Raw genomic sequence first — 19,222 nt, forward strand, 5'->3', positions numbered from 1 at the left:
TTCATCTCAAGGTGTTCTCCGAGGCGTTGGTTATTGAATGACAGTCGCTCGCAAGTTCGTATGTAGATAGCACCGGAAACAAAGGATGCATTTTTCTTCCCGGCATTGAAACTGGGTCAATAAGGCTTGATTTCAGACTCGGTTGCTGGATCCTTGCATGTCAGGTCAAGCAAAGCTTTTAGCTTGCACAGTGTCGCATATTTGTGGAGATTCGGGGAAAAGATGTGGAGAGCTGTTTTTTGGAGGATCTTCCCTTCGGATGGAACCTAGCAGGTCCAGGTAACGAGGTGAAAATGAGAGTGAATGAGAAGTCCTTGTAGAGCGGCGGCGTGCCCGGGGCCGCCATCCGTTCGGAGCCTGTTAAGAGCGTACTTCTCACTATCATCACAAGAAGAAACAAGGCCTGAAGCCCATTCTAAGGGCAATAGGTGCATATTTGGAAGCTTGGCGATGGCTCATGCAATCCCTTTAAAGACGAGGAGGCAGCTTTGATGTACCAAGCCGGAAGAGTTAATCCGGTGGCCTTCTCTTACACCGTATTGATGACTAAGAGGCTTTCACTAGATCTAATTGGATACAGGTATCTCATGATCTCATCGGTACGCCAAAGCTCCCTCCTCGTCTTTAAAGGGATAGGTATCATGAAGACAACAGCCTGCGCTAAGCTTTTGCGCATTTGTTTGATTGGCTACTCAAGAGCTGCCGAGACACAGATGCTGATCAAGTTGGCAAGGCCTCATCTCCCATAACTCATGTAATTAAACAGAGGCTGCAAATAAGAAAAACAACAACGTAGAAGGATAACCCGATCCTTTACGAGAACCGACCAGGAACGGCACGAGGCTGGATACTGGATTTGTCGTCATTTCGCCGTTCGGGGACTTCGCGCAATCTCTCATGCATGATAGTACCCCTACCACAGAGATGGGCTTGCTGTGATGGATGGAGGCGGTACCCGTTTAAATCGATTCCGTTGCAGCCGAAGGGACGGAGTTGACAGCCTTCCACGGGCAATCGCCTACCTATATTGGAGAAGTAAATTCGCGCAAGTCCTTGCTTGAAAAGCAGCACTGTACCGTGTGTAATAGACTGTGATATTCAAGACCTTGAGCTCTGCTTGCTGCAGGCATTTTGGCTTGCTCCCTCGTGAGCCGTGGAACCCATTAATAGATGGATGCAAGTGGTATAGAGCCTCGACCTCCCCACATGGGTGATTGACAATCTCACCGCACCGTTTCTTCAGTTGCCGTGTTCCGAGTTACGCATTGGTCAAGGCGAGCTGTTTACTTGTTGGTGTGTTCCAGCAATTTTCTCTCTCTTTTCCCGCGGCATTGTTGAGCAGGACACAGTACAGACTCATCGTGTATCTCCGCTCGTACCTTGCACCGGGACTAGCGTACCTGTATGGGCGGCCCGTTCGTGGAGAGCGGAATTGACCAGTACGAGCCTCGGGTCTTTGCAATCTGGTTACATGGAGGCTACCTTGGAATGAGGTATGGGTTGTGTCGATTCAGAAAAAAAAGTCAATTGAGTGAGCGATTATTGATTGCTGTAGCCATTCAATTAGAATTCGTAGCTGTAGCAGAGAAAGAGGTGCCTGGAATATCCCCCGCTGTACTGTAAGTTGGGAAGTTGCGACTTCAGCTCCGTTACCTGGCCCTTGCCATTATCTACGGGCACTCGCGTCGTCATAGGTGTACCTACCTCACCCTTTGTCACCATCAGCAAAGCTTCACAAAGGCAGATTGAAACATCTCGTCTTTCATCTGCTAATTTTCTCTTGTCCACCCCAGCATCGTCCTAGGTACGACTACCTATATAGTCCTCTTCGCACTTCAAAAACTCCCTTCTTTCGGCCACTCAGACACACCCATATCAGCAAATTCCAATCGATCTACATCCTTGTCAGTGACAATCGCTCTGTTTTTGTTTTGTTCCTAGCAGACAGAGCCTGTCGTCTTTGTAAGTCCCACTTTGTAACGCAGCCCCAGTCTGGTTTTCACTCCCCCTGGTCTCTGGATTGGAGTGTATTATCATCACCACCTCCATGGAAATCCACCTCATCCGGGGCACTCGGGGGGAGGCGCCAAATCATGTACTGTACTAGGACTTCGGTAGCATTGTACAGTGCACAAAAAGCCTCAGATTTTCGAGATAGGATAGGTACCTGATGGGCATCACCTGGCGCCTCCTCGAAGCCTGGCTTCCGTCACACCACACCTCACTGTTGTCCCCCGATGGGATGCTCACCCCCCTTGGGGCTTGTATCCACTAACATCATGGACCCAAGCAACCACTGAAAGACACCCTGCCTAGCCTGCTCGCTCGCCTTGACCTCTCTTCGCTGGTGTTGCCCGGGATCTGGACCCATTTTACGTACAGAATCCTTTTACTCGTTTTGTACAAAGTCTGATTCCTCGCGGGTCGTGACGCTGTTTCCCCACTTTTCACAGCTCTTGGGTGACTTTTGGTGTCAGATAGCTGATCAACAAAACCACAGAAGAGCCCGCCTTCGCGACCAGATACCTTTGCTGCTTCTTCATCACCCTTCAAGATCACAAAGGTAGGTCAATTCCTTACTCACAGTCACGCTGCCCTTCTTTTGCTCTTCTCGTCCGCCTCCGGGCCCATTGTTCGCTCGATAGTCAAGCCAATTCCTGTGTAATGGCCGTCTACTCAGTTCTGGAGTCATGCACGTCGTCGCAATCCTAGCGCAAATGCCGGCGTCAGTGTCTTCAGTGACGCCTGCCAAGAATTCCGTCAGAACATTTCCTGGATGAATCACTCTGGTCTCGCTCCTATGCAGCTCAATTGAACGACATCGCCGCCTTAACCCTTTTGAATTGGTGCGACATTGTCACTCAGTGGAAGAGGACGAGAAATTGCGAAGCGTGGAATGTCATGTCTGCTTATGGCCACTTTATGGCGGCGCGGAGTCAAGGAAAACTCGGTTGCTAACATGTCTTCTCTAGCAATCTCTCCACTCCAGACACAATGGCCGCCATCAAGTCTCTCATGACCCGCGACGAGGTCGTTCACCAGCTTGTCAAGCGTAAAAACTGGGCCGCCAGGGAGCCTGGTGTTATTGTCGTCTTTTGCATTGTTGGTGTTGGTATGTCATGTCTTCTACCTAAGATATCTGGTAACAATACTAAATTTATGGATAGTCGCTCTTGGCCTTCTCAGCCTCTTCCTCTACAGGAAGGCCATTGCTCGCAAGGCCAACAAGGCCTCTACCGTCTAAGCCGTTTGATGCGGATGAGGCCGACGTTAAGGAGAGTGGAGCGTGACCTGAGGCATAGTCATGAGCGTCTTTGGACTATGAGCTTCAGGTAGACGTGGTGTTCCGACGAGGTACCTTCTGCGACACATCGGGTGACCGACTGTGACCCCGTATTCCAGTTAACTGTTGCGGCTACGTCCCTCACCAATTCCTCGCTTGTCAACTGCCAATGCAATCTGTAATGGACAGCAGAGTTGACTGGCAAATCTTTTGTACATACCTACATACCACCGGATCTCGTGGGACAAATGTGCTGGAGGGCGGGTTCTCGTCGAGTGTTCGCGGCAAGGTGGCTGTATTCTATCTTCTAATGCTACTGATACCTACTCGTTTGAAGCAATCAATAATCATCTACTCGAAATCTAGTTCCAAAAACATACCCCAGCCTCGTGAAACACCTAACCTGAAGTGGCGCCCATTGATTTCATGTCTTTTATGTCAGTTGCTTTTACCTGTGTATCTCATCTCTTAGATTTCAGGAACGGGTGTCGTAGAATGCTCATGCATGCCATGACGGAGACCAGATGACCGTATCAGTAACCTTCTTTAGCTAGCATGTCTGCTATGTCAAGATAGAATGCAATAGCATTGAAATTCTTCTTGATCCCCATCCATTCCCGGACTGTCCAACCAACACGATTGGACCAGTTTATCAGATCCAAGTGGCTCACTCCAAGGAGCGTGCCTTTGTATGTGCCCCAGTGGCTGCTCTCCACACTGACAAGCCCATCGTTGGGTCCCTCGGCCTGTGTCATGACGGCGTGCGGATGCCGAAATGGACTCAGCAGTGCCGGCCGCTCCACTGCTGCTCCGTACGAAAAGTACCGCACATCTGGCTGATCCGGCGTGTTCGGATTGAACTCTTCAGCCATGTAGCGTCTCGTCAACTGCGAGAACGCTGCCGTACCGAGACCAGCTTTTTCAAATGTCTGATAAAGTTGAGGCAAGTAATGGTGCAGTGGTGAGACTTCTTCATCAAGGAGGTAGTCTGCAAATGCGCTTCCTCGGTGCGGCGTTGCAACGGTAACCACAGCCGCAACGCGAAATGGGAGCGGAGCGAGGTGCGAAAGCATATATCGGGCATCAAGACCACCCATGCTGTGTGCGACAATTGTAACGGCTTCGGGCATTGGAGCGTGGGCTTCAAGGGCGGAGCGGAGAGCAGTAGCGCGGTCGGCAATAGAGGATGATGGAGGCACAGTAGGCGTTAAGACGGTGGCGCCTTGCGCAGTGAGGGCATCGCGAATGCCATGCCAGTATTCGACAGCTGGAAAGTATGGAGAGAGACGGAGTTCAGCGAAGCCAAAGAGGCCGTGGGCGAGGACGATGGGATACTTTGGAGTCTCTATCACCAAAAGCATCAGCAAGATAACCTCACACAGTGGGATTAGATGCGGTACCGTATTTTTCTCTTATTATCGCATAATCGTCAGATATTTCCCTGCCTAACGCCTTTATCCTCGGATCATGTTCACGTGCAAGGTAAGTACTGCAAGTGAAGTTTCGAGGGCATTGCGCGCGGTATAGTTGCCGACATAGGGGTAAAGCAGGCGCGTTGCGCCATATTACCGATCTGCTCATGGATTGTTGAGTCGCATGGAATGGGCGCAATGTGATAGAAGTGTTGGTGTAGTAGGTAGAGATACAGTTGTCAAGTGGAACGAATGTCGCGAACTAGTGACGTCACGGCGCGAATACATGTGATATTCATTTTATATGGGTGAAATAGTTGCGTTTGCCCTCCGCGTCCACAAAGAACTTAGAATGAGTAACTCTTTATCTTGGGATTGTTGGCTTATAGTTTGAATCTCATAATAAATACTTTGCAGAATTATGAAAAGCCTATATGATCTCTGGGGCTCAGGTCTTACCTAGGTAGATATATTTAATTTCGATAGTTATTAGGTGTTTCGCCTATTCCTTGCGCCTTCGGTACTTGATAAAATGACAGCCTGAAGGCAGAGGAAAAGTGTGATTGCACTATTCTTAAATCCATATAGTTCATCGAGACACGCTGCTTACCTGCTGCAAGTGTCTGGAAATGATCTTGTCTTCTGCAACTGATTATCTAAAGTCAAAGTAACCATCTCATAAACTAAGCTGCAAATGTTCTGATTAGGTAGGTATTCGGTATCTATGACTGTATTACTAAAATTAGGATTCTAGATCCGCGATAACCTCAAAGTATGTATGATAATAAGGTGATACTGGAGTTACATCCAAATCTGGGTCTGGGATGTATATGTGCCAGTACTTAACCAAGAATTCCTCTTAAAACAGCACATTTAAGGCAGCATGAAAGTAAGAATCCAACAACCTGTCGTTGTTCCGATCAAATGAAGAATCAATGGTACCATGATTGAGCCAGGATCGGAATGAACGCCTCACTCCCTTTCTCAGTCCTATCGAAAGCCTCCACACCCAGCATTATCGTTATTATCAGCACATTAAAGCTTTTATCCAGACAAGTCATGCATGCTTTGGGTCATTTCAACTCTTTTCAGGAGGTAACTGGCTTGGCGCATTCTCGTTCGTGACACCGCTGTAGGCTGGCCGTGCCTGCATGCCGTCGAAGGGACCAGCCAGGTTCTCCGCGATGGCTTCGTCATAGCTGGGCGGAGCATCGTCATATGGAGGTGCCTCTTGTCCCGGAGCTAATTGTGGTGGATAGAGGGGATCATGAGCTGGCTGAGGAGGAACTTGGTTCGGAGTTTGAGAAGGCCGTTGCTGTTGAGCTGACACTGGGGCTGAGGAAACTGAGTTTTGCCTGGGTGGTAGACGGGGCGGGACATTATTCGTGAAGGTTGCACGCCCTGGCCGCGTTGATCTTGCGGATTCAACGAGTTCAGGAGGCGGTGTAATACCAGAATAAACCTCGACTTGCGCAAAGTGTAGCGGTAGGAGGATGACTGGGGGGCTCTTGTTGGTGATGCCCTTCTTTGGCTTGCCCCAGGCTAGACCTAGCTTCAACTCGAGCTCGTACCTCCTAGAAAGGTTGCAGGTGATGAATGAGGGTGCCACAGTGTTGGGAAGAGGCAAGTTCTTCCATACGTGGTCTGGAATCACCAACTCATTCCCAACTTCGTCAGCAGGCCCTGTAGTCAATGGGATGTTGATGTTGGGGTTTGACACGACAACCCATCGGTTGATCTTCTGGTTCTGGAGCTCAAGCGCGCGGACATCAGTGCGGCCTATAAGCTCCATCTGGAACGATACTAGATAGACTTGCTCTGGATTGTTGTTGAGCTTTTTGGCGATAAGCCGTAGTGGAACAGGCTTGTTGCAAGTCAAGACGCTTGGGTGGGGAAGCCGGGCTGAAATCTCGATTGCGGGAGCTGGCGCAATATCAGCAGATGGCTCTGGAGTAGAGGCTGACTTTGAATCTGAGCCGCTTCCAAAGTTGAAGAGAGAGGACCGCTTCTTCTCTGCCTGAGGGGTCATTGGCCGAAATGTGAAGGGACGACGAGCAAAGGCCTCCTGGGTTGTCGGCTTCGGCCGGGGCGGTTCAATAGGGAGGAACTTCAGACCGATCTGATACCGCCAGTTTTCCTTCAGCAATCCCGGTCTCTGGATTGTAACCTTGATGTAGTAGCGAATCTCTGCCTCCATAGGATATCCTGTTAATGAAGGAGGTAGTGTGCGGGTGACATGGCGAAGGTAGAGTTGCTTGCTACCATCCATGACCCTTACACCACCAATGCCAAACATTCCTCCGCCCCCAAAACCACCGACGTTGGCCATGCCGCCGATTTTCGACATAGCCATTGGGTCGCTGCATGCATTATTGATGGGGAGTTTGAACTTGAAAGGAAACTCGTGCTCGCCTGCTTGCAGGGGGTATGCACCATAAGGGTTAGAAGAGCTTGCATAATAGTCATCTGGAAAAACTTGTTGTAGTTTGTATAAGATTTTATGGTTCTCAGCTGCGGTGCTGCCAGGAGGCCGTTGAGGGCTAGGTTGTAGCCTGGCCATGTTCTGTGGATCAAAGGCATTCGGAGCTTGTAGAGCTGTTCCCGATTCCCCTTCGAGCTTGACAACAATGCTTCCGATCTGCTCGGCGCGGCTGAGACCCAGGATGATTCGGCCCTGTACCAAGTCGAGGTTGGTATAGAACTCAGGCTGGTTGTCCAGGGCTATTCGAATAGACATGACGGGCGAGAGTCGGGAAAGGACTAACAATGAAAAGATAAGAGGATCGCTGTGTGACGTGAGTGCTGGATCTGAGATTAACTTGGACCTAACAGTCCAATAGTGTTTGTCGTGAGCTGGAGTGAGTTGAGCGTGATATAGCTAGAGATCTCCACAAGAGACTCTTGGTTTGAAGGAGTGTTTCACGATTTGGCGTATCCTCTCGAATAGCTCCAAGATCTGTCAGTCTTGCATTCTCTGCATGGAGGAAACTTGATCGATTTTCATCGACTGTTTCTTAGACGGATTGTACGGGAAACATGGGTTTACTTAGTTGGATGTACGTCACCAAGGCTACTCAGCCTGAGCCAAGCCCCGCGATAGGCCTCACCGCACCTGACATGAAGGAGGGGTGACTGTGGCTAGGTCCCAATTAATTACTGATACCGTGGCGTATGTGGCTTGCATGGACGGATGCTTTTAGTGCCGCTTCTCCGACAAGCTTTTTGCTGTAAGGTAGGTAAGGTACTGTATGTAAGTACCTTACCTACTCCGTACAGATCTGGCAACTCGAGATTGTGGCCCTTGGACCTAATCCATCGAGGGCAATCTACCAAAAGTCCCTCAAGCAGGGGTACAAGTCGTCTCGTCTACCCAAGCTTTTCACGCAGTCACATCTTCGCTGTGCCGCGATGAGTTATAAGATGTTTGTTTGGTGGAGAAGGTTCGAAGATCAATTCCCTGGATATTGGAAATGCTGGTCTCATAGACAGGGCAGGGCAGGGCAGGGCAGGGCAAGAAGGGCAACGCCCAAGCCAAGCACGAGGTGCTTTGCAATGCAGGCAGATAGATGCACAGGGCGCATGAAGAGTGTTGGTGATGACAACTTTTCATGAGCGTCACCTGCTTGATCCAGCCTTGAAGCCTGTCGCAATCTCCACTATAACGTCCGACGAGATATCAACCAACACAGTTCTTTGACACATCCATCACATATCAACAACATGGAGGTGGATACAGACCGCAATGGGCACGATACTTTTGTCGGCATTGAGTTTGTCAGGGCAGGAAAGCCCGCGATCGACACCTCATAGCACTCACGGACCCTCTGCCGAGGTGTTTCAACGCCCACAATTTGGCGTGAGATGTGTGCTGCATCTCGAACCAACTGCATATCCAGGGTCCGCCTGTCGACTTGGTGTCTGTCGTTCGAGTTCTCCCGAGGTCGACGAGGGTTCCCTTTGAGTCAGGATCGGCATTGTTCACGCCGCGCTTCGCAACGCCAATTTACGAGCCCTGTACTCCGTACCCCGTCCATATGATTGATGTGTCCCGGAACCACTCCGCGCTTCTGCAGCACCTCGAAGCTTTGGCTTGTGACATGACCCATTCACTTCCGAGTCACATATGTACGTCGAGGTGCTTGCGACTTTATGGTAACTCCCGATCACCGCTCGCGTTAGAAGAGCTCGCGGAATGGCACCATGCGGGCCGCTTGCCGCCCAAAGACCATCAACGCCCCATTTCGCGCTCGTCGACCAATCGCGACAAGCCTGGCCGCTTTCGTGGCCTTGTACCGCTCGCCCGCTGCGTCTGCGCCGTGCGGGCTGCCGCCGTTTCCCCGCCTTTATCCCTTCGTGATTGGCACACTTAGCCCGCCCCCCATCTTAGCCAGCGCAACGACAACAAGATTTGTCTCTTGCAGGCAGAGATTGCTATGTATGATCCTGGGCTATACGATCCTGTCAGGCTCCGGATAAGTTACACCTTTTCTGTCCATGTCATGTTTTGAGTTGCATAGCCATTTCTGTGCAGTTGTCCTAGTCATGTCAACCCATCACAAACCTTGCAAAACCACTTTACGGATGCCATCCTGGCTTATGATTACAAGGATCCAACACCCAACAACAACAAGAACAACCACATGCTCTTTGATGCTTCATGCCCTAGATGCCATTCCTCTTCACTCTGGCACCTTGCAAGGACTGGATACCATGTAACTTTGTGCTCCTCAACGTCGATCATGACCAAGCTTGATTGGTCGTGTTGGCTCTTACATCAATTATGGTTCGAGCTTATGGCAGTTGTTCCTGTTCGCCATTGGACCGCCCAAAGTGCCGTTTAGTAAAGGCTGAATGAATACCCGTCTCACCCGTTGAGACCTTGTCTAGCTTGTCTTGACTGTTGCACTGCATCATGGCCCTCCCAACAGTGATCCCCCTCTCTGCAGCGCCCCATGAGTACAGAGCCTCACATGCAGGGCTCCGCCCAGACCAGGCAGATGGCAGATGATAGAGTTCTGATCAGTCTGTCTATATGTATGGGGGCCAAGCCATCCCGTCTTATTCTCCGAGTCCCCCTTTGCTTTTGACTTGGTTGTCAGCCTGCCATGATAATTTGCCAGCCTTTGTTGGTTGACACCCGACGATGGCAGGCGATTGTGGAACGACCTGTCCGGCCTCTGATGGCTTCTTCTCATACAATCCCAGTGTAGGGGGCAACGCTGTGTTGCTTGTTATCTTTGCCCTCCTTGCTCTCGCCGCCATCTACTTTGGTATCCGCTCCAGGACCTACCTCTTCTCCCTCGCACTCACCACCGGACTTTTTCTCGAAATACTAGGATTTGTTGGCCGTATTCTGCTTCACTCGAAGCGAGATAGTCAAAGCCATTTCTTCCTCTTTTTATTCGGAACAGTCTTGGGGCCATCGCTGATTAGTGTTGCCATCTTCATAATCCTTCCTCACATCCTTGGCATCTATGGAGAGCCACTTTGTCCGTTTAGGCCACTTGTAGCTGGCCTCGTTTTTTGGGGAGTCGCTGCAGTCACTGTGTTATTCGAGCTTATCGGCATTGTCTTTACGGCATATGAATCTAATGGAGTCACAGTATGTTATCTCACTAATGGAAGCAAATAATTATCGTGTACTGACCTGAGCAGCGGAAACAAGGTGCGGCGATCACAGCTACAGGTTTGGCCATCCAAGCCTTGTCATTGATAGCATGCACTGGGCTACACTTCTGGTTCACTCTCGGCTTGAGCACTCGTCGAGGAACCCTTGACGCCCGGCACTCACAGGTCTACTCTTCTTCTCGGTTTAAGAAGTTCCTCCTAGGTACGTCCATGTCCTGCAGAATAACTCTCCTGGGCTGACACCGTCTTCAGCAATGGAGATGGCATCTGCTCTCTTGATTGTCTACTCCTTCTACCGGCTTGTCGAGTTTGCAGATGGTGTTTCGGGGGATGTGTTCCAGAACGAGGCTGCTTTCATGGTTGTTGGAGGACTTCTCCCCTTCTTAGCCGCAGCCCTCTTGACAGCCATCCACCCAGGCAATGCCTTTGCTGATGCCTGGGCCCCTACATCACCTCGCGGGATCAAACGTCAAAGTCGACCGACCCCTGTACAATCTCCGACCCCCAGTGGCCATCCCGTCCACCATTTATATGACCCCGACATTCGCAAGCAGATCTCGCCGACGTCACCAAAACACCGGAACTCAGCTGGACCACCTGAGCTTCCACAGGGATCTATGGGCCTGCCCGCGCATCCGAAGCCGGTGCCAAGGCCCCCGAGTCCTCGGGACCCTAATGCCCCGCGCAAGGGGCCACCTGCACCGCTGAATCTGGCGGCTGTGCGTGCATCACGAAATAGTTCCAGGGCAGAACAGAGGGGTTACGCACCAAAGGATATGGTTCCCGATGGAGAGCTGTGGTAACTAAGTTGGCGGGGAAGTTGATGACAATTTATGAGGTACCACCCGTTGTTATACTGGAGAGTTGGGTGCGGGTTCAGGGAGCGCTGCTGGCTGGCTTACTCGCTGTGATATGATATATGATATAGCTATCTGCTCGCTATGATAGGAATAGGCGGCCTGTGAATATTTCATGTTGGGTGCTCAAAGGGGCTGAAATTTATGGTTCTCAGGCCGAGGACACTGGGGATTTTCAAGATGTTGTTCGAATTGGTCCTTGTACGGGTGGCGGTTCTGAATTATCTATATGGGTGTATATATATGCGTTCACTCGGGCACTTGCCTCTGTGTCGCATCTAGGTCAATGTGAATTTATCAAGTAATGAGTTCCTGTGCCAAACAATACCGAGAAGATTACTACTAGGTGTACTGACATTCGATGTGGAGATAAGATGCCACGGCTTTGACCACTGACCAGTCTCGACGAGAACGGGCCAGTTTACGGGTAAGGTTATGATTTTTTACTGAGGGAACTCAAGCTCATGTGCAGGTTGTCTGGCTAAATCAATCATCCTTTTGCATAAAGCTAGGTAATACTTCACTTTTGTGTCTCTCTACGGCAGTCTCCTCCTAGGTAATGCCTGATGAGCTACGGAGTACGGACGCTTGTGAACGTGTTTCAAAGGCTATTGCGGGCGCAAAAGATGATTTAGAAGAAACCTTGTATCGTGTTGTAACTTAGTAGGGTCGCAAATGGCCACTTGATTGATATTGGTTATCCTTGCAGCATGCACGCAACGAGAACTGCCACCAACTCTAGTTCCGAGGCTGCGCAGATCGCTCAGCATAACATGACTGCCAAAGCCAAAGCCAAAGCCAAAGCCAAAGCCAAAGCCAAAACCTGGATTATGAGTCCCAAGATGGTCTGTCTGTCAATAGTGGTATTGTTGACTGGAATGCAGGGGGTTACGGCCCACGATGTACAGTATGCAAGGCACAGAGGCATGTTCGTGCAGAGTTAGCGCCTCGCCAGGAACGGAACGGGAGGGCAAGACAAGATCGACCGGATCGGCCAGATTTGACGCTATCGGAAAATATATTTGACCCATTCGTGAATACAATTGATCTATTGTTCAAAGCCAAGTCAAAATTGCGAGATTGCCACTACTTAGCTTCAAATTATTACTTAGCAAAAGTAGTGAAGAGATAGGAGAGGAAATAGGTCAAAGGCGCATGCTTGCATCATGCTCCTTGGTCGTTGTATAGTCGAGTTCCTGGTGGCCCAGCCTCTCTCAACAATGTTGCCGCGTTTGAGGTGTCTGATGAAGGCTGGCATGAGGTCTCAAATAAGCTGTCAACTCTATACCAACACTATTCCTGTCGATTCAAGGTTTTGAGCATATCCTACCAAAAGAGGGCTCTCGTGTAACGCGGCCACGAGTTTGGCCCAAGATGTCTCATGATCAAGAACAGAAGATCATCAGCGCTTAGCCAGGTCCGGCCAAGAGAAACTCCCACCAACGTTTTGGCTCTCGTTGGACGACAATGTGGCTTTATAGACCTCTGCCCTATATCCAAGAATGCCCAAAACTGTCTGGAAGCGTACGCCATGGCTCGTCATCTCCCTCTAAAGAATGGGATTGCCCCCATAGACCACGATTCCCCTCTTCTCCAACCCACACTGCACTTCTAAATGCTCAGGCACCTATGTCGGAAACTGAGTAACTCTTCCTCTTCACATCTATCACCAATGTCTTGCTCATTTGCACGGATATCGGATATCATCAATCGCAAGCTCGGCAGAAGCCGTCCTTCCGAGTACAACGACGACGAGAAGACACGGGCCATATCCATCACCACTACTATCACCATCACGACGACGGCGACGGATTCGATTGGGTAGGATGGTGGTCCTGGAAAGGGCCGACTTCGAGCCCAGGCACGGCAATGGCCAATCTGTTTTCGACCTCAACGTTGCCCTGATGGTCATCACTAATATCTTGATGATTCTGCGACTGTATGCTCGTGGCGTTATGGCCAAGAATCTTGGGTGGGATGATGGTTTGGCTGTTGTTGCCTGGGTAAATACCTCTTGTAAGATCCCATCAAAAACAAGAGTACACTGACATATGACTAGGGCCTTGTCATGACCTTTTCTTGTATAGAAATCGTTCTTTTGACAAAGGGTGTTGGATATCACAAACAGGATGTGCCGAGAGAGACGTTGCTTCAGCTTTTGTCAGTATGTACATACCCAAGCATCGAACCCTACAAGTATAGGTACTCCAGGCATTGACTATTCATTGCTACAGCTGTTTCCTGTCGACAAGCTAGTCTTCATCTTGGCTGGTGGGTTTGTCAGGCTATCAATCCTTGCTTATCTTCCTCGCATCAACAGAGAGAGTAAGACAACCACCCACTTACAAGTTCCTATTACTGATCTGAGCCAACAGGATCTTTTACGACGTGCGTCTATGGAGCTTTTTTGGCAACCATAATCACTGCTGTGACTTCATTTTTGTTTGTCCTTTTGTCCTGTAGCCCGGTATCGTATGTTGATTCCTTTCTCTCCCTTGTAAACTATTCCAAGACTGAGTTTAATAGAGACGTGTTCAACGCCGCAAATACAGACAGACAGTGCGTTTCAAAATATAGTCTGTCTCGTATGAGATGGGCTCACTCGATTATGTCAACTATTCTCAACGTCGTGATACTCAGCCTCTGTATATGGGTTTCAGCATCAACCAACAAAACAAGAGCTCAAGTCATCAAGATGACGTTAATGCTTCTGCTTGGACTGTTTGCTATTGTTTCGACAATCACCAGGCTCATTCTTCTACTCACAATCAACATGAATGTGGACATGTCAGTCAACCACTGCGGTGTATCAAGCATAACAACTGACATATATTGCAGAACTTATAACAGCCTTCGAGTAGCACCATTCTTCCCCCTAGAGATCAACTCGGGTCTCTGGTGCAGTTGTCTCCCTGCTTTCCAGCCCCTTTTCGAGTGGACCAACAACCACTGCTATGATCATTACAACATGAGGAAATTATCTCGAAGCAGCGCCCAAGAGCCCCTGAATGATTCTTGGCACAGAGATTACATGACCGCAAATCCTCATGTTTCAATCCACGGGCAACCAAGAGATTCGAGAGGGAAGAGGAAGGCATCAGATGCTGAATCAGCCAATGGATTCACAATGTTGGAGAATGAAAGAGGCATCAAGCTGACCACGGAGTTTTCGGTGCATGTGGAAGACAGGGTGTATACCGGAGAAGGGTCACAAGACATAGTACCGAGGACACCAGCGTGGAACGCATTCTGATAGAAATTACCTGGTACTGATAGTGCAAGTTATACTACTATACCTAAACAATCTTGTAATATTGCAGTAAAAAAAAGAGAAATAGTCATTGAGGCAGCATTAAGACATTGTATAGATCTCAACACCCTCATTGATATTGATTGATGAAGAGATTTAAGCATAGACGTAGTTAAATACTATCTTGTTCAACAATTGATTGAGGTTTGCCAACGAAAAGTCCTGTTTTTGAAAGTTAAATCTTTCGCTCCGTCCAGAACAAGTACGAGAAATTGAGCACGAATTTGCCGTGGTCCTTGTTTCGAGTATTGGCAGCTCTAATAAGCGATGAACAAAGGACTCGACTCGAAGTACCTTGGTTCGTTCAACAATCACCGAATCACAACGTTAAGAGTCTGGGGAGCAGACGGTTAGAGTTCAAAAGGGTTTATATTTGATAAAGATCACTAGTTTAAGACAGAAGCTGTCGATATACTTGAACGGACAAAAGACGTTAGAATGATCGATGAAGAGTACCTTCGGAAAGACAAGATACTTGTTAACTGTAGCTAACTAAGAGTTGGATATGGAACAGAAATTAAACCAAACTAAGACGTTCTCAAGGATTTGATGCAGAAATTAACCTGAATTGCCTGTGTTCAATCCTTTCAAGTCCCTGTTCGAAGAGAACACTCATCTTCAGGGTCACCTTACGGACACTGTTGATGGACAAAGCCTGTTCAGCTCCAAAGGATCGCTTTTCAAGGAAGTATTAAAGCCTCCGGAACCCTCGATAATGGTCCATGCCGCGACCGGAGACTCCTTCTCAGAAAACAGTTTTCTACTTCTTCTGAAACTAGATTTCAAATTTCAAAATGATGCAAGATAACAACAAATCGGAGACGGCACAAGAGGTTCAGGATACAGGACAAACAGTGCATCGCCACCAACAACGATTATCCCTCAAAGACACTAGCTCCGGATCCCCTCGTAGCCATGACGAGCCTTACTTCGATTTTCCCCCCGTGTCAACTGAACCAACCAGGACTCAAGTGGCTCGAGAGACTATAGAGACATACAACGAGTACAGAAATAAGCGAAAGACAAAGGATCTCAACTGGTGGGGAAGCAAGCAGCATGAAGCCGAAAGGGGCGATCCGGATCGTGAATTTCAGTTTGCACGGAACATGCCAGTATCAAACCACGATATCGAGGATGCGCAACGAGCGTACAATGCTAGAATAACTGACCCTGTTACAGGTAGACACAACGCGCTGGGCTCTCACTTGCGACCTACAACTCCTCCCATGGAGAAAGCCGAAAAGCAAATCAAAGGCCTGGAGGACCAAGGGGTTAATCTTACTCCTGGACTGAGAGAGGAAGTGGCTCATCATTTTATTTCCAATAGTGGGCTCCATGCCGCTCTCTTAATCTGGTGCAGGAACAAAACGGATGTCCCTGTCCAGTATGTTAACGAGTACATCAAGAGCGTGTCTCGACTGAAGCTCGAAATGGCCACGCAGCAGCGTGACGTGACTGAGAAGTTAGGGCAAGCCATAAAAAATGGTGAAGAAAAGGAGTCTCGCTGTCAGCAGCTGCAAGCCGAAAACAGCAAGCTCAAGATGGAAATACAAAGGCTCAATGAGGAAAAAGAGAAGACGGATTTACAAGCGAACCCTCTGGTAACTACACAAGATGTTCGTCAACTGGCTTTGTACCCTAACATGATAGCAGTGGGCAAAGCGGAAGAGGAAAAGGCGCATCTTAAGGATTCCTCAATGCAATACAACAAACATTATATCCCGCCTCCAGCTACCGTACAGCTACCTGGGACCCCGTTGACTTCCCTCAGAGAAGCCTCCGGGTCAAGTCAGAGCTCACCACCATCACCTGTAACCAAGGAAAGCTTGGAGAAGAAGCCCTGGTCGGTAAAAGCTGTAGAGTCCAATGTCACTCAAGGCGATGCCAGCAGAAACAGGGTCCAGGATTTGGAGTTGCAACTCGAAAACCTCAAAGAGGAACTTCGGGCCAGCAATGACAGCATAAGAGTCCAGGAGAAACCCGACTACACCACGGTTGACAGTCTGGTCAATGTAATTCGTAAGGAGAAACAAGGAATCGATGACGAAGAAGAAGCACCGAACCTCGTGGACCGAATCAACTATCTCAATTTGGTCTGCTTCTTCCGAACTCGCAACTATCTTCAACTTGCTCTAAGGGGGGGCGATCATACATTGGCCAAAATTCTCCTGAATGACGCTGACAAATGGGTCAAGTCCTGCAAGGAGCATCTCGAAAAGATGGATCCAGAGGTCAGTCTGTAAGTCGAAGGCTCTATGCTGATCCTACATGGAATGCGTAAAGTCTTAACGACCACAGACGAGGGTGTGCTTATTGAAGGGGTCAAGTACGTCAAGCATGGACGTAACGAACTCCGTAAGCTCCCAAGAAGTGACGCTTTTGCGCAGCTTATCCAACTCGCAGATTCCATCCTCCGAGCGACCAAGTACGACGAGGAACAGAATAGTCTGAGTATCAAAGAACTCCCGCTCAATCTTTTCAGAAGGAAGAATAAGCGCCAATACACCAAAATCCAGGGGACTATCAAGGACGACCCAGCCATGAAGGCAGAGGCGTTACGTCTTACGGGCGTCCATTCTCCTTTATCCCCCAAGAAATGGGCAAAGGATAACTGAGGTGAAGGCTTGGAGCTGGGTGAGTCCATTGACTGAGGATATTTTCGGTTTGAGCATCGTGATTTTTGTTGATAGAGAGTTGTCTATGGAGTATTATTAGAAGGCTAGGCTTGTCGTATTTGTTTCGATACTTCTTCCCCCATACTTTTATCTATTCTTCTTATTCTCTATCAATTCTTATAACTTGATATAGTCTATTTTTCTAAACCAATGTTGATTCTAAGATTCGTATACGGCCTAAGCAACTTGCCATCCTTTATATATAAGTGATATATCTCTATTTCTCAAATCCTAGAACTATGGAGCACTGTAGCCCCCATCGATAACAAAGTTGGCACCAGTGGCGTATGTGGAAGCGTCTGATGCTAGGAACAGATAAGCACCTTGGAGTTCATGAGGCTCGCCCTCACGGCTGTGTCCTTGTCAGCAAATCGACTGTATACTACAGATAGAAGAAGTCATACCCAAGAGGAATCTTGTCTTTCCAAATGTCCTTGGTCTCCTGTGGCACAAAGTTGGAGATCTCAGTGATGATATAACCGGGAGAGATGGCGTTGGCACGAGCATATCGAGCCCACTCAACAGCCAGACTCTTCATGAGGTGAATGACACCAGCCTTGGCGGCATTATAAGCAGCCTGGAGTTGGGGAGTGTTTACGATGCTTCCACTCATGGACGCCGTGGCAATGAAACTACCAGAAGTGTAGTTTGTCAGAGGTTGGCCGTTAGTATCAGTCCCCTCGACCTTCTGGCGACGCCAGTGCTTAGCTGCAGCTTTGGCACAGTAGTAAGTGCCGTCCAGGTTGGTCTGGACAACGTCACGGTAGTGATCAAGAGGGCCATCGACCATGGGACCTTTCGTCCAAGGAATACCGGCATTGGCCACGAAGATATCCAGACGACCATTAAGGTCCTTGACTGACTGGTCGACAGCCTTCTCAACAGCATCGGCATCTCTCATATCAACCTGATAGGCCTTGACTGGAGGAATTTCGTTAGAAAGTAGATTCTTTTGTGAAAGTTGCAAATGCTCTACCTGAGACGTTGTATTTCTTGGAGATCTGTTCAGCACGCTCTTCAGCTTTGCTGCTTGTACGGTACCAAATTGCAATGTTGGCACCGACTTCAGCGTAGGCCTCGGCGATAGAAAGACCGATGCCAGCGGCAGCGCCGGTAATGATGGCAGTCTTGCCTTGAAGAGAGAAACGCTTCAGAATAGAGCCTCCATCGACCACGCGATTGTCATCATGGACGAAGTTGCCTCCATTGAGGGGGTTGAGATCAGACATGTTGAGTGCTGCTTCTCCAACAAATAAGGTGTTGGCGGAAGACAGAAGAGAGGCCGTGTCTCAAAGGATAACACATGAGCATTTATACGATCCAAGGATAGCAATTGCTGGCCAAATCCCCTCCGCCTTGTTCCGCGCCCCGGAACCCTTCCCTCTTTGAAGACCCTCTGTTTGTTATCAACAATCAATGGCATCGGCGACTCACGCCCATCAGATAGCAATATGATATCCCTAGTTGGGACATTCCGAGGCCTCGGACAGGGCAATTCCTTGTTAACGCCCGTTGTTCTGTCTCCATCGTGAAGTATTCGGAGTTACCCAAACAAGACGAGTGAGAGCACAACAGACTAGCGGTCGAAGGAGCATTTTACGACTAAAGCCGTTAGTTGTATAAAAGAAGAAAGGCTCGATGGAGACATTCTCGGCTATCCGTGAATGAGATCGTTGACTCCATCAAATCGAGTCTCTGATTGGCCAGGATCCTGGCTTTGGGGATTGTGGGAAGAAGCCCCTAGGGACACTTCATGAGGTTCACTCACCATCACCAGCATCTTCCACTGAACTTCATGGTGAATGGACCTGGAGCACCCCTCAGTTGTTACCCCTCATCGGTCCCCGCATACTCACCTTAGCCAACTTACCCGTCAGGTAGGTAGACTCCCGGCTCTTGTCGAATCCTTTCTTCAAATTCTTTGAGTGTGAAGGGAACTGGCTTCTAAATGGAAGGTGTGGTTGAAACTACCTGTGGCCGCTATGAGTCAAAATAGATCTAGATCTTGTATCCGTGGAAAGACCTTTCCCGTGCATTCTTGTCGCATCGATTGAGTA

At 49.0% G+C, this 19,222-nt stretch overlaps 5 protein-coding genes across 5 annotated transcripts; 2 read left to right on the forward strand and 3 right to left on the reverse strand.

Moving 5' to 3' along the window:
- Positions 1-3,402: 3,402 nt before the first annotated feature.
- On the reverse strand, positions 3,403-4,644 carry FSUBG_7447 (triacylglycerol lipase; the record flags this gene model as incomplete). The annotated part of the gene is made up of 3 exons (XM_036685753.1): positions 3,403-3,459; positions 3,512-3,576; positions 3,825-4,644. 3 exons carry the CDS (start codon positions 4,642-4,644, stop codon positions 3,403-3,405), a joined length of 942 nt encoding a protein of 313 aa, XP_036537055.1.
- A 1,129-nt stretch (positions 4,645-5,773) lies between these two features.
- Positions 5,774-7,432, reverse strand: FSUBG_7448 (uncharacterized protein; the record flags this gene model as incomplete). Its single annotated transcript, XM_036685754.1, has 1 exon — positions 5,774-7,432. The coding sequence occupies one exon, from the start codon at positions 7,430-7,432 to the stop codon at positions 5,774-5,776; it is 1,659 nt and encodes a 552-aa protein (XP_036537056.1).
- A 2,406-nt stretch (positions 7,433-9,838) lies between these two features.
- Positions 9,839-11,126, forward strand: FSUBG_7449 (phospholipid-translocating ATPase; the record flags this gene model as incomplete). Its single annotated transcript, XM_036685755.1, has 3 exons — positions 9,839-10,297; positions 10,351-10,525; positions 10,576-11,126. The coding sequence occupies 3 exons, from the start codon at positions 9,839-9,841 to the stop codon at positions 11,124-11,126; spliced, it is 1,185 nt and encodes a 394-aa protein (XP_036537057.1).
- A 4,158-nt stretch (positions 11,127-15,284) lies between these two features.
- FSUBG_7450 (uncharacterized protein) lies at positions 15,285-17,105 on the forward strand (the record flags this gene model as incomplete). The annotated part of the gene is made up of 2 exons (XM_036685757.1): positions 15,285-16,725; positions 16,789-17,105. The coding sequence occupies 2 exons, from the start codon at positions 15,285-15,287 to the stop codon at positions 17,103-17,105; spliced, it is 1,758 nt and encodes a 585-aa protein (XP_036537058.1).
- A 297-nt stretch (positions 17,106-17,402) lies between these two features.
- Positions 17,403-18,394, reverse strand: FSUBG_7451 (sorbitol utilization sou1; the record flags this gene model as incomplete). The annotated part of the gene is made up of 3 exons (XM_036685758.1): positions 17,403-17,517; positions 17,570-18,086; positions 18,142-18,394. 3 exons carry the CDS (start codon positions 18,392-18,394, stop codon positions 17,403-17,405), a joined length of 885 nt encoding a protein of 294 aa, XP_036537059.1.
- Positions 18,395-19,222: the final 828 nt, after the last annotated feature.

The sequence above is a fragment of the Fusarium subglutinans genome (assembly GCF_013396075.1).
Source record: "Fusarium subglutinans strain NRRL 66333 chromosome Unknown NRRL66333_c0000095, whole genome shotgun sequence".
Taxonomy (NCBI): domain Eukaryota; kingdom Fungi; phylum Ascomycota; class Sordariomycetes; order Hypocreales; family Nectriaceae; genus Fusarium; species Fusarium subglutinans.